The sequence below is a fragment of the Anthonomus grandis genome, chromosome 13 (assembly GCF_022605725.1).
Source record: "Anthonomus grandis grandis chromosome 13, icAntGran1.3, whole genome shotgun sequence".
Classification (NCBI taxonomy): domain Eukaryota; kingdom Metazoa; phylum Arthropoda; class Insecta; order Coleoptera; family Curculionidae; genus Anthonomus; species Anthonomus grandis.
Window position 1 is genome coordinate 4,183,525 of NC_065558.1, and position 20,144 is coordinate 4,203,668.

The following is a 20,144-nucleotide window of genomic DNA, read 5'->3' on the forward strand; positions in this document are numbered from 1 at the left end:
AACTTTTAGTATCTGTGCAACATGGGACTAGAAACGGGGAAAAATCTTGTGCCTGAAAGAGTTAAAGACGTGCTAATATTCAAGGGGGTGATTCCTGGACCTATTCTAAGAAAAAAAGTTCCTATGAACATATGTCCTAAATGTCTTAACTTTTGAGATATAGGGTGTTAAAGTTTGAAAAAAAAATTAGTTTTTTAATAATAACTTAAAAAATATTGTAGACATTTTTATGAAATTTGGTACATGTATTTTATGCATCAACACGCATTTTTTGATGTGCAAAAAAAAATTAATTTTCTATGCTAGTGGCGTCTCTCTCTACAGGTCTTCTATTGAATATTTTTAGTGAAAAAAATACTACGCCACTTTTTCTTAAAATAAAAATAATAATTACTTATAAAAAGTAAAATTGTTTTAATTTTTTTAAGCGAAAAGCATGCGTCGGACGAAAAAAAACCAAAAGATCAAATTTGCTAAAAAGCGATTGAAGATTTTAAAAATATTTAACTATATTATAATTTATAATTTTATTTTAAGAAAAAGCAGTGGCATAGTATTTTTTCCCCTAAAAATATTTAATAGAAGACCTATAGGGACGCTACTGACAAAGAAAATATTTTTTTTGCACATCAAAAAATGCGTCTTGATGCATTAAATACATGTACCAAATTTCATAAAACATTATTGTCTACATTATTGTTTAAGTTATTATTAAAAAACTGATTTTTTTTCAAAACTTTAAGACCCTGTATCTCAAAAGTTAAGACGCTTAGGGCATATGTTCATAGGAACTTTTTTTCTTAAAATGGCTCCAGGAATCACCCTCTTAAATATTCTCTTTAAGGAACACCCCTTATCTGTTTTTATTTTGGCACGAAGCGAATTAAATTGTTCAAAATATTTAATGTTATTAATAATTAATTTTTGTGTCCTTTTTAATGTCACGTGTAAGCCATCGTGGATATGTAGAATGCAGGCGACACTTATCACGAGGAACAGATAAGTAAAAAGTTCGCTCAGTTTACTATAAAATAAATTACAGACAGAATTAATATTAAGAATATTCAATAAAAAGGACCAATGAGTGTCAAGCATTAATATCTGCTTCTTTAAAGCATAATTTATTTTTCATTAATTTTTATCTAATACAAATAGACAATTCAACAATCGATTTTTTATTAAATTCACTGTCGTTGACAAAAGATGAACAATAGAAAAAAAGTACCACTCATATAAGCAGCATTGTCCGAATAATTTTTTTTTTACATAACAGGCAACAATACACCTGACACAACAATAGGAAAAGGGCGCGAATGCATTTATCTCGTCAAATAATGGTCGCATTTACCTGCGCAATTATTTTGATTACGGACAAATAATTTTTTTAACGTGAAAATAAAGGCCGGCACAATGCCGGCCCATTGTCGGGATAATACACACAATACCACCGAACGCTGTTTATGGACCGTTAAACGCTATATCGGCTGCCTTTTTTTCGTTTGCTGGTCAGTCTTTTTTTCGGTTCGGTTTAGTCAGTAATTGAGCGCATCAGATTACGATGAGTGATGTAAATTGTGCTAAAGAGAGGTTAGTTTATTATTTACCAATATTTCAGTTTAATGTCTCGGTTTTTTTTTTTAGTGATAATTGTCACAGGCAGCACATCAAACGTCCCATGAATGCTTTTATGGTGTGGTCGAGGATACGCAGGAAGCACATCTCTAATGACTACCCTAGACTTCACAATTCGGAAATTTCCAAGTTGCTTGGAGCAGAATGGAAAATGTTAACAGGTAAATCGATTTTTTTAAAGGTTTTTGGCAATACTGATGTCATCTGGAAAAATGTAGAAATTATTAATTATGAAAATAGGAAATTTGTTCATATTAACTGTTCCAGTGCAATACAGATTGGTTTTCAAAATTTTTCTTCGCAAATATGTACAAAAACATCTTATCTATACATCAAGGTAAGGTTTCCCAATAATATTATAAAAAATAAGGAATTATTTTCTCTAATAGTTCATGATTTATGTAATATTTAAATTTTTAAGTAACTTTTTCATACTTTAAAAAGATTTATTTATTTTTTTTTAATTAAAACAAAATAATCAATTTATTGTGTTTTACTGATTTATTTATTTAAATGTTAAAAAAACCTTTGTAATATTATACTTTATATATTTTTATAAAGTATAATATTATACATATAATACCTTATTGTATATTACAATATAATACCTTATGTAATAATAAAGTTTCTTCAGTTGGTTAATAATTAGCAAATTTTTATTTTAGGAGTTAATCCAGAAAAGTGTATCTAAGTAGATTTTTTTAAGACATTATTAAAAAAATTAAAAAATAACAATAAAAAAATCGAGTTCCGAATTTAGAAAATTTTGAATTGTTAAAATCCAAAAAAAGACACGTCATATTAGAAATTATATATTTTTTAAATCATTATAATTTTAAAATCATAAATATTAAAAAAAAAAAGCAATAAAAACTTTTTTTATAACAAATAAATAATTTTTTTTAAGTTCCTGGAAGAAATAAAAAACAGACACGAGAACAATAGCTTTGTTTTATTTTATTAATTGTTTATTATTAATTATTAAAAATTATTATATTAAAATATATTTTCCAATTTTAATGAATTTTATAGCTTATATAAATAATAGTTAATAAAAATATCTTCTAGAGCAATTAACAATCCCATGGGAGTTTTTTTAATTATAAGAATAAAACTAAAATTAAACAGAAAATTGCAGATTCTTATTTAAAAAAAATTTAAAGGTGCTGAAGCCCAAAAGAAGATAATATCATATTTCAGAAAAATAAAAGTGTTTTTATAAAATTTTATAAATATTTTTATAAAATAAAAGCATTATTTTTTAAAAATATAATTATTTTTAAAACTGAAATTTTTTTTTAAATAAAGTTTTCAATGAAATAACGTGGGAAAACTTTTTACTGACCAGAAGCTTTTGAACACGTAACACCTTTAAAAAATAACTTTTTTTTTTGGTACAATTTTGTTCTTAGAAAGTGAAAAAATGCCCTTCATAGACGAAGCGAAAAGACTAAGAAGCCAACACATGTCCGACTATCCAGACTACAAATACAAACCCAGAAGAAAAACCAAAGAACCTAACAAAGAGCTGGAATGTAGTGAAGCCAAAAAGGGTCCCAAGTACTCTGACCCTTTACAGGTTGCCATTAATAGAACTTTTTATGGAACTAGTGGTAAAACCTGTATTGTTTATTTAAAAGCCATTCTTACGAAGTTTCTTGCAGATAAAGCTATACCAAATCAATATACAGAAGCACCTTATAGACCTTACAGCTCCCCCTTACCACCATTTTCTGAAACTTTATCAGCCCATTCAACATCCATGTCAAACTATCAACCCAAATATGTAAGCACTCCTAATTTACCTTTTAAATTTAATTATTATTATTATAAGTCCTTTTCAGGATTACGCTGAAATAGCTTCAGCACATACAGACAGCAACATTCTTCCAGAATTCAATACAAGCTCTCACCCACTGCCCTCATATAACTCGTTGCCAGGAAATGTACACCATAGAGCCCTACTAAGGGCAGCCTCTTTCTATGCTTATCACGACTTAGCTTCAAACAACACCTTACCTGTATATTTTCCACAAATTTAAATAAAAATAGACAAATCTTTGTCTAAAACTCATATATTATCCCCTTTACACCTGAAAAGGGATAAAGCGTAGGAACAAGGGGGTTGGACAGACGCTCCTCAAGGGACTCCGAAGGAGGGCTGAAAGATAGAAGCTGTTCCATTGTGTTGCGCATAAAACAATTATTCTGGCGGAAAGCAGTATCTCTTATACGGATTGGCCACGGTTCTCGCACAATCACAAAACGACATCTTTTCCCAACAGGGAAATATTACGTGTACCGTAGTTCATTTCGGGGCCCTTTGACTCGATATTAAACTTTACTGGAATTTAATATTAAGTTGCGAAAGAGTGGAGGATAAAAGGGTTGCAGCTTGTGTGCCATTATTCGTCGATTTAATTAGGATAATCATTAGGAAAATATCTCTTGATGCATCTGATTTTTTTCAAGGTTGATTAGTTTTTGTCATAATTGTTCAAAATTATCCGCCTATAGATAAGGCAATTCATCAATTATTAATAAGTTCTAATGTCAGAAAACCGAAAATGGGAAACACATATAGCTTACATTGTAATAAAAGGTAATTCTCTAATCTACCTTACAGGGAAAACATTTTGCAATAAGCCTCTACATTTCATAAGAACAATTTATGTAACATTATCCAAGTTTCAACTGTTTGTCATAAAGGTATATAACCATTGTGCTTTAAGTTCAGACATACTGATTACTGTTAATTCAATGTTGTTGCAGATTGTGCCATTGGGTTCAACGGTAGTGTACACTTCAGCCTTATAAATGAATAAATAAATAATTTTTTTCAGGCATATGAATTTATATTTTTAGTTCAATTGCCTGTTTAAACCTCCAAGAACTAATATAATCTTTAGATATGATTCCAGGCAGTTGTAGTTGAAATAGTCGTATAAAATATTAAAATCTTATTTTCTTCACTTCATCATTCAAATACCTAGAAGCAATTACTTCACACCGTTTTCTTTTAGAAGTTAATTCGCCTGATGGTCTTCAACTGCCTGAAAATTACGCAAAATGAGACGGACATTTCAAGTGAAAACAAAATATAACTTAATTTTATTTTTGTTCAGATAGTTGTACTTATTAGTTGTATTTTTTTTCAGGCAATTAGTTGATCATTATCTGATACTAGATTTAATAGACTACTAGGTACTCATGGGCAATGTTTTGGACATTATAGATTTTGTTACCCAAATATAGCTAAAAACCCAATTAGTGCTACACTTAGATATCCAGATTATTTGACCACCAACTAAATATTCCAGCTGGATAACACCTCTATAATACCACCTATTACTTCTACCTTTCTAGGCGACAAAATTAGCACTCGAACCACTCGAAAAGCCGTCGAATAAAACATATCGGCAATTCAGTTCAGCCGATCGGATCTGATTACGCTTCAGCTATTAATACGCCGAACTAAGCTTAATCCGTTGCGGTATTATTTAATGCGAAAAATTGCCGGATTCGAAAATTAGCGGAACAATAAATATCCTTCAAGGAAATCCGCGTGGTGGCTGTCAGGCAAACAGCCCCCAAAGGACCGCATAGAAATGAGGGTTAATTAAGAAATCTCGATAATTAAAGAGTCAGATGCAGGCGATATTCTCGTATTGTTTAACGCGATTGAGTCGAGGCTTTTTAGAAAACTTATGATTAAAGTTGTAGGTAATCCTTTTTTCAGTTTAACTCTTTTTAGGTTTATTGAATTCTTTAATCAATCTTGCATATTCTGATAGTGGAATACCAATTGTTTCGAAAAAGTGCTCTATTTTTTTACACTATTACCTGCAACCTAATTTTTTTCTTAATATTCAATATGTTTTGCAAACTGTCCAAAGAATTCTGAGCATACGTCTTCAGTAAAATATCTTGAATGCATCTATGCTTCTTTTGTCAATTTCCTTAAGAGTCACTTTGCCAATTACGATCTTATAACGGCATTTGCAAGCCACACTTCGCTAGTGTTTGCTGCCATAAAATCGACATCTCATTAGACTTATTATGAATTATCAAAGCTATTCATTAATTTCTTTATTGATATTAACCATTCTATATATTTATCGACGTTAGAATTACAGAGTTCAACATGTACGCAGATCAAGGGGGGTGTTTTGTTTACAAACATATTCATCGAATCTCTGTTGTCAAGTTTATACACATTTTCAAAGGAGGAAATTTTCAGCTATATATTAACGCATATAATAATGTTAATTAAACTTAAAACTTATTCTGTGCGCAAAAATAACATCTTTAAAGCAAAAAAAAATTATTAAGATTTCTATGTCCAAAACTGCTTCTAAAAAAATTGGAATAGCAACCTCGAATGCAAAAACTGATGTCATCTTGCAAAATCTCCTCTTGTCAAACGGCTTTGTGTTTTTTAGTGTTTTTTGTTAACTGTTACGATGGTAAAAACTCGTACACCATAGAAAAATGGTGATGCAAGCCGATCTTTTTACAAGTAAATATCGATGCAGTGATAACATCATGTTAAAAATATATAATAATTAAAAAAATTTAATTTCCATAAAAATGCTTTTTATTAGATAAGTACCTTTATTCTAATGAAGTACAATAATATAGGTAATATAATCTATTATTAATAAATATTTTTTGACGACGTCACTGGTAAAGATTCCTTGTGTTGGTGGAACCAACAATGCGATCAAGCGGCGTTGCAATGTTGTTGCTTTTTTGTCTAATATAGGGACGTTACCTGCACTCGTTTAACTTTGAATATTGACTTCTTTATAGACTATCTTATCATATCTTATTAAAGAGAAACACTAATATTGTTGACAGGCACATCAAAATAAGTGACTAATTTTTACGATATTATAACCCATAAAGTGGTTTTTTGCCATTCCTATATAAGCATTTGGCATCATCAGAGATGTTGCAAGCAAACAAACTGCCTATAGTGAGGAAATAGTTAATACTTGCAGTGGAGTTGTAGATTAAGTTAAAATGAAAATTCTACAGTTTCCCTCTACTTATATATTAAACATGATTGAGTTTTTTAGAATTCCCGACATGTTTCAGATACAGTGGTGTCCATCAGGAGATACTAAAAAGAAATAGTTCTAAATAGAGAAATAGAAGAAAAAGCAGACACAGAACAAGAAACTTAAAATTAATATAAAGCACACTTACAAAAATTTTAAATTGGTATAAGTTATACGCCCCAGGATCTGATTCCGAGATTGTATTTGAGTTTAGTAGGTTTTTTTGCATACTATTCGGTTCTTATCAACAACAGAATGTAAACACATAAAAATTAAATATAATAAAAATAGAAAAATAATAAATATAGGGGTTCTGACATGGAATGTAAGTGTAAGCTTTTTGTGTGCCTTATATGAATTTTAAGTTTCTTTTTTGTGCCTGTTTGTCTTGTTATTTTTTGTTCAGAACTATTTCCTATTAGTATCCCCTGATGATGGACACCACTGTGTCCGAAACATGTCAGAAATTTTTTAAAACTCAATCATGTTTAATAAATAAGTGGAGGGAGACTGCAGGATTCTTATTTTACCTTAAACTGTTGATAATTCCACGGCAATGATAATTCTAGTTAGCCCTTACAGTACCGAGATAAAAAAAAATTGAGTTTGGGGTTTATATTTATTTTACGCCGATAAAGTTGGGTCAAAAGGTACAGAAAATTATTTTAAAAAATATTCGAAAGGGTTAAGGAAGGGATTTAGGGAGTACACAATTGTGTGTCTAGGGAGCCAACGTCATTAGAAAAGCACAATTGTGAAACAAAATTTATTACTTTGTATGGAATGAAATAAAACAGTTTTTATCTTTGGTTAAAAAAGAAAAACATTACATTTTAGGCAACGCATTATGGACCGACTTTTGCACCCTTCTAATCTGCATTTAACTGGGTTCTTCATTTCTTCATTCTTTGGCCAGTATCCAAAACCATCAACGCGTTTATCTGCACAGGGCAAACTGGAAAGCATTCTTCTCTTTTTTTATTTTTACATTTCCTTCAACGCTAGTCTCTTCCTCTATATTTACTTGGCCTTCTGTTTCCTTCAATTTCAAAAGATCCATAATATCTTTGCTTCGAAAGTTTTGACTATAACAATCCCTTGGATACTCCATCCAGCTGTTTACTATTGCTAAGTCGAACAAATGTAGGATGGCTTTAAGAGTCCATTTCCGGGTTCGAAAGAAAGATCGATAGTATTCCATCATTTGATCGCAAACATCTACACAACCCATGTTTTCGTTGTATAATTTAACAACAGCTGGGCATGCTATGCCTGAACGTTTTTTTTTCTGTTTTATTCCATCTTTGCACCTCAGTTTCCGGCTGTCTTCCAAAAGCTGTGGATATCATTAAAACAGATTTATTATCTTTCCACTTTGTAATGCAAAGTTTATTTTCGGTTCTAACAACTTCTTCTGACTCTCCCCTATTTATTAAACTGTCTTTTTTAAAATCAAACCATTTCACTCTGTTGGACATAATTGTAGCAGTTGCATCTATATCCAAACTCGTCAATTTGTTCATCAAAGCAATAGTTGAAAGGTATCTGTCAAAATACAGGTAACTATTTTGAGGTAATGTTTCTGCTAGATGCAATATTATTGAGGGTCCCAATCATTATCTTTTAGTGCCCTGGTACATTTCAAAATCCAATATCAGTCCGTCGGATGTCGTAAGAACGAAATTCTTCAGTCCCACTGGTCTTGGTTTATTTTTAACAAATTGAACTGGACATCTTTTCAAAAAAGGAATCATTTGTTCGTCAATAGAAAAAGCTGTCTTTTCTTTTCTTTCAATGGCTTTACATCTATTGCGAACCAAATCAATTACCGGCTGTATTCTCCACAATCTATTCTTTTTTTGTTCCTCTTCTGATACGCCAACGACATGCAAATTTACATACACGTATCATGTAAAACCTTTGTCGGGTCATGACCCCATCAATTAATGGGAACTTATATTTACCATTCCAATACATATGTATCCTTGGAAGATGAATACATCCCATCAAAGCATTCATTCCGAAAAATTTCTTTATTTCTTGAGAGGTAAAGTTGTTTTCTTTTGTACTTTGTTGCAAGAAATACTGGGAAGTGAAATTTGCGGCTTACTCAAAAAAATCATCATCCAAATATTTAGCAAAATATTCGTTTGGAGTTTTTACGACGGATGAAGTATAGTCCTCTTTTACAGGAAAATCCTTGCTTCTAAAGTTTCCATGCTTCCACTGGAGAGTCTGGAAATGTATGAGGGGTAAATCATCTTCTGAATCTGAAGAGCTATCAGTTTCATTTGGTGCTATAATTGGGATCTTTTCGTGAATTTCAAACTCTTCTTTATCCTCGGACTCTAAATCCGATCCAACTTCGTCTAGAAGTTGGAACAGTGCCTCCTCGTCATCCCTTAGATGGTCCAAATCAATAATTTCCTTACTTCTTCCTGTAACAAAGAATTAATTGTATCCAACTTAATTAAAACCAAACCACGTTAACTCCCGTGGCTCACAATTGTGATATACATAACAAAACCATTCCTGGAATCAACAATTTTAAAGATATTTTCAATATCTAAAAACAATACACTTAATTGAAGTTTATTATACCTATTTAATATTAAGCACTTTTTTTTTTCCTCTAAATTCTATAAATAAATAATAACTTACCTGCACGAGCCATTAGTAAATAAGGAAATCACAATTGTGACATCGGGTAGCGTAAGGGATATGGTGCTTATCAGGCTCAATAAGGGCATCAAAAGTGTCAGCCATTTTTGTATTTTTACATTAAAAATTCTCAACATTTTTTTAGAAAAACTTTCTACAATTTCTTTTAACCCTCATGATCTGTTGGTAAGTTAAGTAAGTAAGTCTTTTTAGTAATGCTCCTATTGACAAAACTTTAAATATTGTTAAAAATAAATTAGAAAATAATCAACATTTAACAAATAGAAAAGATTTTATTAAAAATATCTCAATACAAAATAATTATCCCAATGAATTTTTCGAAAATTCCTTTAAAGAGTTTGATAATCCACGTATAAAATTGAATCAACCAATTTTTACGAAAAATCTTATTTATTTCAGGTTTTTCTGATAAGATAAAAAGAATTGCCAAAAAATGTAATATAAGAACTATTTTTGAATCACAAAACACATTACGATACTTATTAACAAAAACTTAATCTTTCAATGAAAATGAATTTAATAAAAATGTAATCTATAAAATTCCTTGTACTTGTGGTAAATTTTATATAGGTGAAACCTGTAGACCATTACCAAAAAGAATTAATGAACATAAATCTTACATAAAAAACAATGATTTACACAATATGCATAGAATAAACTGGAATGCTTCCTCAAGTTTTGCAAAGGAACAAATTTCAAAATTACGTAAACTAAAGGAAAGTGTATTTATAATGTTAATTGAAGATAAATGCTTATAAGTACTTGTTCGGTTGATTTTAATAATTCCTTTGCTAAAAAGAGAGGTAAAACAGGGTATTCTCAAAATTAATTAATGATTTAAAATATTTGATATTCATATATTTTGTATCATTAATTTACATTAAGATCACACCCCTTTAATTTTAAGGAAGTAATTTTTGAAGTTTTTGTTATCTTTCAAAATAGCTCAAACTATTGATAAACCGCGAAATCATATAAAAAAAGTATTTAAAGTATTTTCAAATTAGGAAGAAGTTTCGATAGTATTATATAGCTGAAGTTTTGCAAGATAACTATATTTTATTTAAATTTTTAATTTTACTTTAATTACCTTGATAACGGTAGTAGATATAACTACCGAAAAGTTGGTTCAAATTAGGTATTTTTTAAAAAAGTAGGTCCTCTCGTTGTTTTTATCGTTTTTAAATTTTAATATTCATAACAAAGTTAGGTAGAATATTGAAACGAAGAAACGAGCTCCGAGATTAATAGATTAAACTTCAACTCCTAGGTATATAAAAAAATCTATTATACCTCAAGTAAATTATTGTATTTAAGACTTATTGAACTTAAATTAAAATAAGAGTATATTGAACGGTATCATTACAGATTTGAGTTCATATTTCTTTTAAATACGTGAATAAGTCTATTTTCTTCTTTTTTGAGCGTATAAGATAGTAATTTCTAAATTGATTTTTGCTATACTGCCGTCCTAAGAAAGAAGGTCGTATCTGACAATTTTATCAAAATTAGGTTTATACAATATTTAGGATTGATATATAATTTTCTACCTATTGCACTAGAAACAATAGTCTGCAAAGTTATTTCCACGGTTCCTAGTGAATCTTGTCGGATTTAGCTAATGCTAAGAAAAACTGTCATATAAGCACATATACGTCTGTTTCTTTTAGGACTAGTAAAACTAACAAAAATTAGTGTCCTTATTAGTCGTATATTACAATTCCGCAGTGAGCTCGCGAATATGCAAACAACATAACCTAAATTTGTGTGCCTCGTTTGAATGTTAAATTAAACAGTAAGATAAGAATCGATGTTTTTTTAATATTTAGTGGTTTGATTACTGTTTTATTCTTCGAGAAATTTTGACGATAAATAGATAAAGGTAAGTAGTTTTTTGTTTATTTATGTTAAAAAGTGTTTCAAATCTAAAAACTTGCTATTACTAACTAGAACTTGTTTTAATGTTGTGCTAATTTCACTGTATATTTTATATTATTGAAACAAAATTATTTTGTATATTTTATAATTATTGTTTTAAATTTAGTACTGAAAAGTATGAAAAATTAGTCTTGGGTCTAAGCCTCTAATACGTTGTTTCATCATTTTAGCATGAATAGCAGAACTCAAAAAAAATCATGCAACATGCCACAAAATCTACCATGGAAAAAAAATGAGAACTAGTTCGTTGGAATCGTTTACTAATTTTTCGGAAGATTGTGGTGATTCTGATAAGAACCAACATTGTTGCATACAAAAATCGGTATGCAACGGCAGACATCAGATCAGATTAATCAGGAATATTGGGACTTGGAGAAAAATGAAAGGCGAGCCTTTATATTGCATAAAACTAGCACCACTGGTGTTAAAAGAAGATCAATCATTTTAGCTGCTGAAGGATCCCGAAGAAATAGATCTGTTCAGTATAATTTACCTGATGAGAATGGCTGCAATCAAAAAGTTTGTGCAAAAAATTTTTTTTGGCAACATTAGGGTATGCACTAAATAAAGACCGTGTTCTTAGAAATGTTACTTTAATAAATGAAAGAACATCTATTGCTCCAAAACCAGATAATAGAAGTAGAAAACAAAAACAAAATTAATTTGATAAAACATTGATTAAACAACACGTTGAAAGCTTTCAACCCACAATTTTGCATTACAGACGGGAGCACGCCCCACTACGAAGATACTTGCCAAGCGATATTACAATAAGGGCAATGCATCAAGATTTTTTATTGAAGCCTAATGCTAAAATTTCTTATGAAATGTATAGAAAAGTTGTTGCCAAAATGAATATATCGTTTTCAAATTTAGGTCATGAGGAGTGTTTTGACTGTGAGTTATTTAGATTACATTGTATCTCGACCAAACATGAAAAAGAAAATATCTGCGAAACTTTTGAAAGATGTACATCATTCAATAAACATCAAGATGCATATCGGAAAGCAGGCGAGGAGTATAAACAGGATAGTGGTGCAAAAGATGGTTTATACTTTTCAGCTGACCTCCAGAAAGTACCTTTTAATTTAAAATTAAATATCTAAAATTAAATAAATATTTTTTTTACTGTTATAGGTTATTATGCTTCCTAGATGCGAAATGTTTAAAGAAATTATATTTATGCCGAGAGTTATTGCATTCAACGAAACATTTGTTCCAATAGGAAAATCTCAGAAAAAACCGTTTGCCTTTATTTGGCATGAAGGTGTATTAGGAAGATCCAGAGACATTATTTCAACTTTTTATAATTTTTTATTAGCCGTGAGAGATGCTCCAAATGTGCGACTGTGCGGCCCAAAATAAAAACTGGGGATTATTTTCTTTTATAACATATATAATTAATTTGAACGAAATCAACCTAAAAACTTTGAATTTAAAATATTTTCAGCCTGGGCACACTTTTATGTCTAGTGATGCTTTTCATCATTAAGTTGAATTAGCCTTAAAAAGAAAAAAAAGTGTATGATTTCAGAGATTTCAACGAATATGTTACTTTAACCAATTCAAAAAAGATAGTTGTCAAAGAAATGAATATAAACAATTTTTATACTTTTTCGGATTTAACCTCCCAATATAAACTAAAGAAAATTAACCCCAGACCCTATTTACAAGATATGGTTTTTGTTCAGTTCGAAAGAGGAAAAAGATCTTTGAATTATAAAATATCTTTTTCAGAAGATTTTCAGTCCTTGTATTACCTATTAGTCAAATATGAAACGGGGCCCTTACCTCACCCTAATCAAAAAATTTGTGCGAGGGGTATATCCAAAGAAAGAAAAAGTAACATTTTAACTAAAATTCAAGCTGAAACAGAAGTAGCTCTAGATTGACTCAAATTAAAGAAAATACTATGTTTTAAAGAATAATATTTTTTTTGTAATAAAATATGTTATTTTTAAAGGCTTAATAAAATATTTTGACAAATACGTTTGTTTTTTTTAGTAATTATAACTAAAATTATCTAGAAGAAATGGCGTATCTGACTTATCCTAACTGTAAGTTTTTAAACATGTTCCACATAATTTTAAAAAATTATACTTCTTAAGTACCTATTTCATTTTATAACTTTAAATAATGTGACTAAAATAGTACAAAAAAAATTGATATTTTTATAAAAATCACCCTCGTGTAAGAATATAAAAAGTGCAGATACGACCTTCTTTCTTAGGACGGCATTATAAGTGACGTAATACCCAATAAAATAAGTAACTCATTTTGAATTCGTCACAACAATACAGATTATACATTTTTGTATTGTTAGATTCAATGTCTGGTTACTAATAGTTCTTGGATCTTTTTATGGTTTCTTCTAATAAATTTTTATTAGAAACACCTGAGCTTGTGCTTGTTTTTCTTCGTAAGTTTCTAAGTCTTACTCTCGTACATGACCAATGGTCGTCTGACTTTTATATATTTTAATATTTGATCTTCTGGATAGATTTTTGCTATTTATAACTTCTAGAGCGTGTATGCATCTACAGCTGCATTTGGATTCTTATTTTAAATTCGTCGGATATACCGTTTTCCTCGTTGGTTGTGTATTTTGTACTCTCCTATTGTAACATTTTGCATGTAATGATGCCCACTTAAAATATTCTGTTTTCATATAAAATTATTTCAAAATAAGTGACAATCTAGTCGATACATCTGAGGATATCTTCAATAAATCAATACAAGTTTTTCGAAAAATAAAAAGATTTTCTTATCAAACCTACATTCAAAAGCAAAAATTCATAATATATTCCTCACCTAAAATCTCTCACTCTATTCCCCCCCTTAAATATATGCCACAAAACACGATTTACCTATTAACGTCATAACCAAAGTAATTCCGAATCGGTATGCCGATTCATCCCGGCGAATGCCATTATAACCCGCACAATCTCGCCCAGAAAACGGGTAATGAGTTCCCGCGGGCTCATTCTGTACCTCAATCGTTTATACGCATCAGCCGACGTCAAGAAAATCTTAATATGTGCATTAATATGTCACCGGGAAACGCGAAATCAATTTATTTTCACCTTTCACTGGGCTAAAATCGTATTATCATTTCATGTCTTACTGGAAATTTATCATGCAAATGAATGTTGTCGGGATTGACGACGGGGCGTTGGGCACGGTGGGGCGGACTATAGGAATTTAATGGGCAAAAATTTTACTTTTAAAAATTCATTTGTAAGCTATGAGCCTTAAATTAATTAAAAGAATTTTGTAAAAATAAATCTGCTGAAAAAAATGCCTATTTAAAAATAACATTTTGCATCAAATTTCTGGTTAGAACACACTTTTTGAACAAAATAATATTAAGAGAAAAATATGTGTGTGAAAAGTTTATTTATTTAGCTAAATACATCAAATAAACACATACACTGTAAAAAATGGCTTTGTATTTTTTGCTACAATGTTGCGTCGCCCTTTTTTTTACAAATTGTAGTAAATTTTGTCTTATTTGTAGCAAGAAATACTAGGAGCATATAAAAGCAAATCTGACAGTTTTATAAACTCGTCAAGTGGTAATTAGTCCAATTCTGAGTCACATATTTTGCAATGAAAACAGAAAATATGTCAAAGTGATTAAGAGAGCTATTGCTTTTAATATATTAAGTCTTCTCTTAGTCCTTATTAAAAGTTAATTATTTATTTATAGAGAAACCTTCAAATATAGTAATATTTTATGTTTGACTATCTTAAGGCGGAATTCTTAACAAAATATATAATTAAATTCTACCAATTCTCCAATTTTTACGAAACGGGCTGCGGGTTTAATTTTAAAGTGTATTAAAAACACATGATTTAAATTGGTCACCTATCCTAAAACCACCTTTTCACTTGCAAAATAATGCCATCCATGCACTATTTACTATTTGCTTTATTTGACAGGGGAAAAGCACTTTTTTAAAAAAATTTTGAACAATTTAAAAATCTTATAATAATCAATGTGTGGAAGAAACTAAATATTTCTCTATTTATATGTTATTCGATACATTGTACATCCAATCATTCCATGGTCTTATTCCATTTCAATACGGCAATGTAGCACCCCATACCGTACCACGTGTCATCAAACGTGTATACATTTTCTTTACGATTTTAAATTATTTAATCGCAATATCTGAAAACTATAATAAAACATTTTACTTGTAAAAATTGTTTTTTAATTGGAAGTTTTCTTTAGATGTTACGATAAAATAAGACCGATGAGATATCTTTTTTATTCGAATCATTATTTATGAACTATTCATGCAAAAAAATATAATTGTAATGTTTTTATATTCGATAACAAATACTTATTGTTTCCTCTAGCATTTGTATAAGAAGAAACTGAGAGTTATAAATAACAGAATGGTTTCTTAATTTTTATTATTAACGCTGATATACAATGAACAAATTTGGGTTATAAGAATAAAATTTAACGGATTGCGTCATCCACGTCTTGAGTTATATGGGTTTTACTAACTCAATAAAAGAGACTTAATTCTAATAACTGATATAGCTCTTCATGATTATGTAAAAGTTCGTGTCATGTTTTAATATATGTAGAATTAATCCAGTTTAATTTTTTGTTTCTAACAGATCTATTGGTTGCTATATATACTAGTAGGTACTTGCTACAGCTTTTTCTTGTGCTTTCTTGTACCATATACAGCATTTACTAAAAACGGTATATTTAAAATCAATATCTGGTATATCTAAGACGTCACTGGCATATTTACAATTGGCACACTCATGAGAATGTTCATTATACTCGTTCGTCCTATATACACGAACATCCATAAAGGATTCCCATTACACAAAAAAAAATTTCAATACACATAACTTGTAATAGACGTCACGCTTGTGTTAAATGCATTATGTCTTTATAAGTGTGTTATTATACGATTTTTTTATTACCTATTAAATTATAGATAACACTCATTTCACATGAATACTAAATAATTAAAACATAAACCGCGACATTGCAAAAACGACAAAAACTTTACGCTATAGTGTCGCTACGTAAGCGAAGCATTAATACTGAACCGCAGCCCCGCTTTATGTCCTCCAGCTAAGTTAATATAGTAAGCAGCTCACAGGCAAGTCATTTACTCTGCTGACTAACTATGCTACATCGAAGACTCGGTTTCGTTGCCAATATTTTTATAAATATCGCCCATTTTATTGTGTAAATAGTATTAAATTTAAAAATATTTTATATTTATAGTTAAGTTGTCAAAATTTAAATTTTATTAATGTCCCTAGTATTAAAAAGAGAAACAAATCATTTTTTTTTAAATAAATGAATGTCTATTCTTTGCAATTCTTATAAAAGATTTTTTAGATAGACTTTTTCTCACTAATTCCTTATTTATATTCTCTATTACTGGCCGAGCTATTTATAAATTGTAATAATATTAATGTGGATAAATTAAAATAGCTTGAAGAGTCAAATAAGAAAAGTGAAATAATAAAAAATCAAAAAAAAATAAGGCTGTCAAAGAGAATAAATATATGTCCCTATATGATAAAAGTCTAAAAGTGTTTTACTATCACATCAGGAAATGCAAGAAAATATAATTTTCCTTTTTACCTTAAAATTTAGCTTATTTTGAATATCTTTGCCTTAAGGCAAATGTTTAAAAATTATTAACTAATACTTTATTTAGAATGTATTGTTCGTATATACATCTGAAAGAATTTTAATATACATGAAATTAATTACAATTTTTTTATTACTTTCTTATTTTATTTTTTATCATTCGTATTTATTTATATATATTTTTTCCATTTTAAAACTATTACCAATAAAAATAAGATTTTGTAATTGCATGAAAATGCAAAAAATACCACTTTATCACTTTAATATTAAACATTCAAAAATATCACTTTTTGACTATTATTGTTCTTAATACTAGCATATTCGATGGATTATAATCACACTTTTTCTTGTTATTTTTCTTCTATACTTCCAAAATCATCATAAAATAATACACCATAAGAAAGAACTATATACCTAAAAGAAACAACCGATATTATCTCGATCTCGTTTTTCTCAAGAAGACTCCACCCACCGAAAACGCGCCATCTTGCAAATACGAAATAACGCATTAATCTAATTGATAAGAATCATTAGTCATTTGAGGCATCTGCTTTACGCCGATTTTCTTGAATAGTCAATCAAACGGGGCGGCACAATGGCGGCACATTTCAGGTGCCATTTATTAAAAAATATTACGTGGCCGTTTTTTTTCTTCTTTTTTATTGATTGTGTTGTATCAAGAGAAATTCTTTTTTTGATTCGCCTGCTTACGAAACCGGAATTCTCTTTGGTATAACTAACATATAACACTATTAATTTATAATTAATTTCTTTTAATTTTCCAGAATATTTCTTATGGCATTGCATATAGTGCCTTTAGCCACTACTTTTACCTGATCCATATCTAAGTGATATGGACACACTTTTCTTTATAAAAAAAATTCAGATCAACATATTATATAATTACGTGTATTTTATATTAAGAGAACTAGAAAAAATGTGCCATAAATTACTTTGCGTGTCTCGCCGTTGACTTTATAGCCGAAAACTCTTCAGTTTGTTTTAATTAATTGGGCAAGTGCGTGTCAGGCACTCATTGATTCCATATGCAAATTTTACAACCGCGCACAGCACGTCCCAAATTGTATGTGTTGTTCACGATAAATATTTTCTTGTTTAAATACAAAGAATTATTGTTTTCATAAGCATATTTGTTTGTTTTTTTATACGTTCATTAATAGAAAAAAAAAATATTGAAGTGCTATTTGTTTGGCAAGTTTAACCTGTTATCAAGATCTTCGGAAAAAAAACTTTTTTTTCAAGTTATATTTAATTGAAAATCATTATTTTAGCTTAGAAAATTGTGGGTATTTTTTAGAAAACCTTTTTTTGCAAATTAATTTCACATTTTATTTTAATTATTGCATTTACCAAACCGCTGTAATTAATGCGTCTAAATATATGGGACACAGTTAATTATTGCGAGTATTTAAAATATTTTTTTTAATAACGGTAAAAATGTTTATGCTAAAAATTAAAATTTTTTTAAAAAATCTCAATCTAAATACATTTGCAATCAAAATCTTTATTCATTTTTAATCAATTAATTCCTTATTCTTTTTTGATAATTCAGCCTAAAATATTTTCTTCACTAAGTTGCCTTAAGCAATTTTTTGTTCCATTTTTAGTGAAAATAACTTAAGAAAAAATTTAAATTATTTAAGTAATATAAATAATTATAATGTGAAAATAAAAAAAAATCTGAACCTGATTTACTTTATTTGAGTTTTTAATTTTTTTTTGCGTTTTTAGTATCGATTTTTAATTTTTAGTTTATTTTATCTTTTTTTAGTAATTTAAATGTTTTTTTTTTAATTTGCTTAGGTAAAAACTATATTTTTTGCATTTAAAAAAAAAACATTTTTTTTAGTAGCAGCTGGAATACCAAGCAATTAGATCCTCTGCAATGACTCAACTCAGTGGTGTAATTATTTTTATTACTTTTATTAGGTGAATGGTATTATGACCATCGATTGTAGAAACATTATTATCAGCATTGTCAGCAGCGAATTGTATCCTTCTCATCGTATTTCCGATTGACGAAGATTGGATAAGCAAATTTTAACCTCACGAAAATATGGTCAAGAGCAAAATTTATAAATGCCTTTTTTAAGTTTAAATAATGTAAGTTGACAGTTTATCATCTTAGAACATTGAATACACTACAATAAACATTGACTGCTTTTTTTTTGCAAATTAATTTCACATTTTATTTTAATTATTACATTTATCAAACCGTGGTAATTAACCATCCTAATTAAATGGGTCACATTTAATTAATGCTAGTATTTCAAATAATTTTTTTGATAACGGTAAAATGTTTATGCTAAAAATGAAAATTTTCTTAAAAAACAACAATTTAAATAAACTTTTAATCAAAATTTTTATTCATTTTTAATCAATTAATTCTTAACTCTTTTTTGATAATTCAGACTAAAATATTTTCTTCACTAAGTTGCCTTAAGCAATTTTTTGTTCCATTTTTAGTGAAATTAACTTAAGAAAAAATTTAAATTATTTAAGTAATATAAATAATTATAATGTGAAAATAAAAAAAAATTTTGAACCTAATTTACTTTGTTTGATTGAGTTTTTAATTTTTTTTTGCGTTTTTAGTATCGATATTTAATTTTTAGTTTATTTTATCTTTCTTTAGTAATTTAAACGTTTTTTTTTTTAATTTGCTAAGGTAAAAACTATATTTTTTGCATTAAAAAAAAATACATTTTTTTTAGTAGCAGCTGGAATACCAAGCAATTAGATCCTCTGCAATGACTCAACTCAGTGGTGTAATTATTTGTATTACTTTTATTAGGTGAATGGTATTATGACCATCGATTGTGTAAATATTATTATCAGCATTGTCAGCAGCGAATTGTATCCTTCTCATCGTATTTCCGATTGACAAAGACTGGATAAGCAAATTTTAATCTTACGAATACATGGTCAAGAGCAAAATTTATACATGCCTTTTTTAAGCTTAAATAACGTAAGTTGACAGTTTACCATCTTAGAACATATAGAATAAGGAATTAATCAGGAATTAATCAATTAATTCCTTATTCTTTTTTAATAATTCAGACTAAAATATTTTTTTCACTTAGTTGCTTTCAGCAATTTTTTGTTCCATTTTTAGAGAAATTAACTTTAAAAAAAAATTAAAATTATTTAAGTAATAAAGAATTCACTAA

General features: G+C 28.8%; 1 protein-coding gene across 1 annotated transcript; it reads left to right on the plus strand.

Moving 5' to 3' along the window:
- Positions 1–1,441: 1,441 nt before the first annotated feature.
- LOC126743755 (transcription factor sox-2-like) lies at positions 1,442–3,713 on the plus strand. Its single transcript, XM_050450972.1, has 5 exons — positions 1,442–1,587; positions 1,642–1,793; positions 3,045–3,245; positions 3,297–3,418; positions 3,477–3,713. Exons 1-5 carry the CDS (start codon positions 1,559–1,561, stop codon positions 3,672–3,674), a joined length of 702 nt encoding a protein of 233 aa, XP_050306929.1. The 5' UTR covers positions 1,442–1,558; the 3' UTR covers positions 3,675–3,713.
- Positions 3,714–20,144: the final 16,431 nt, after the last annotated feature.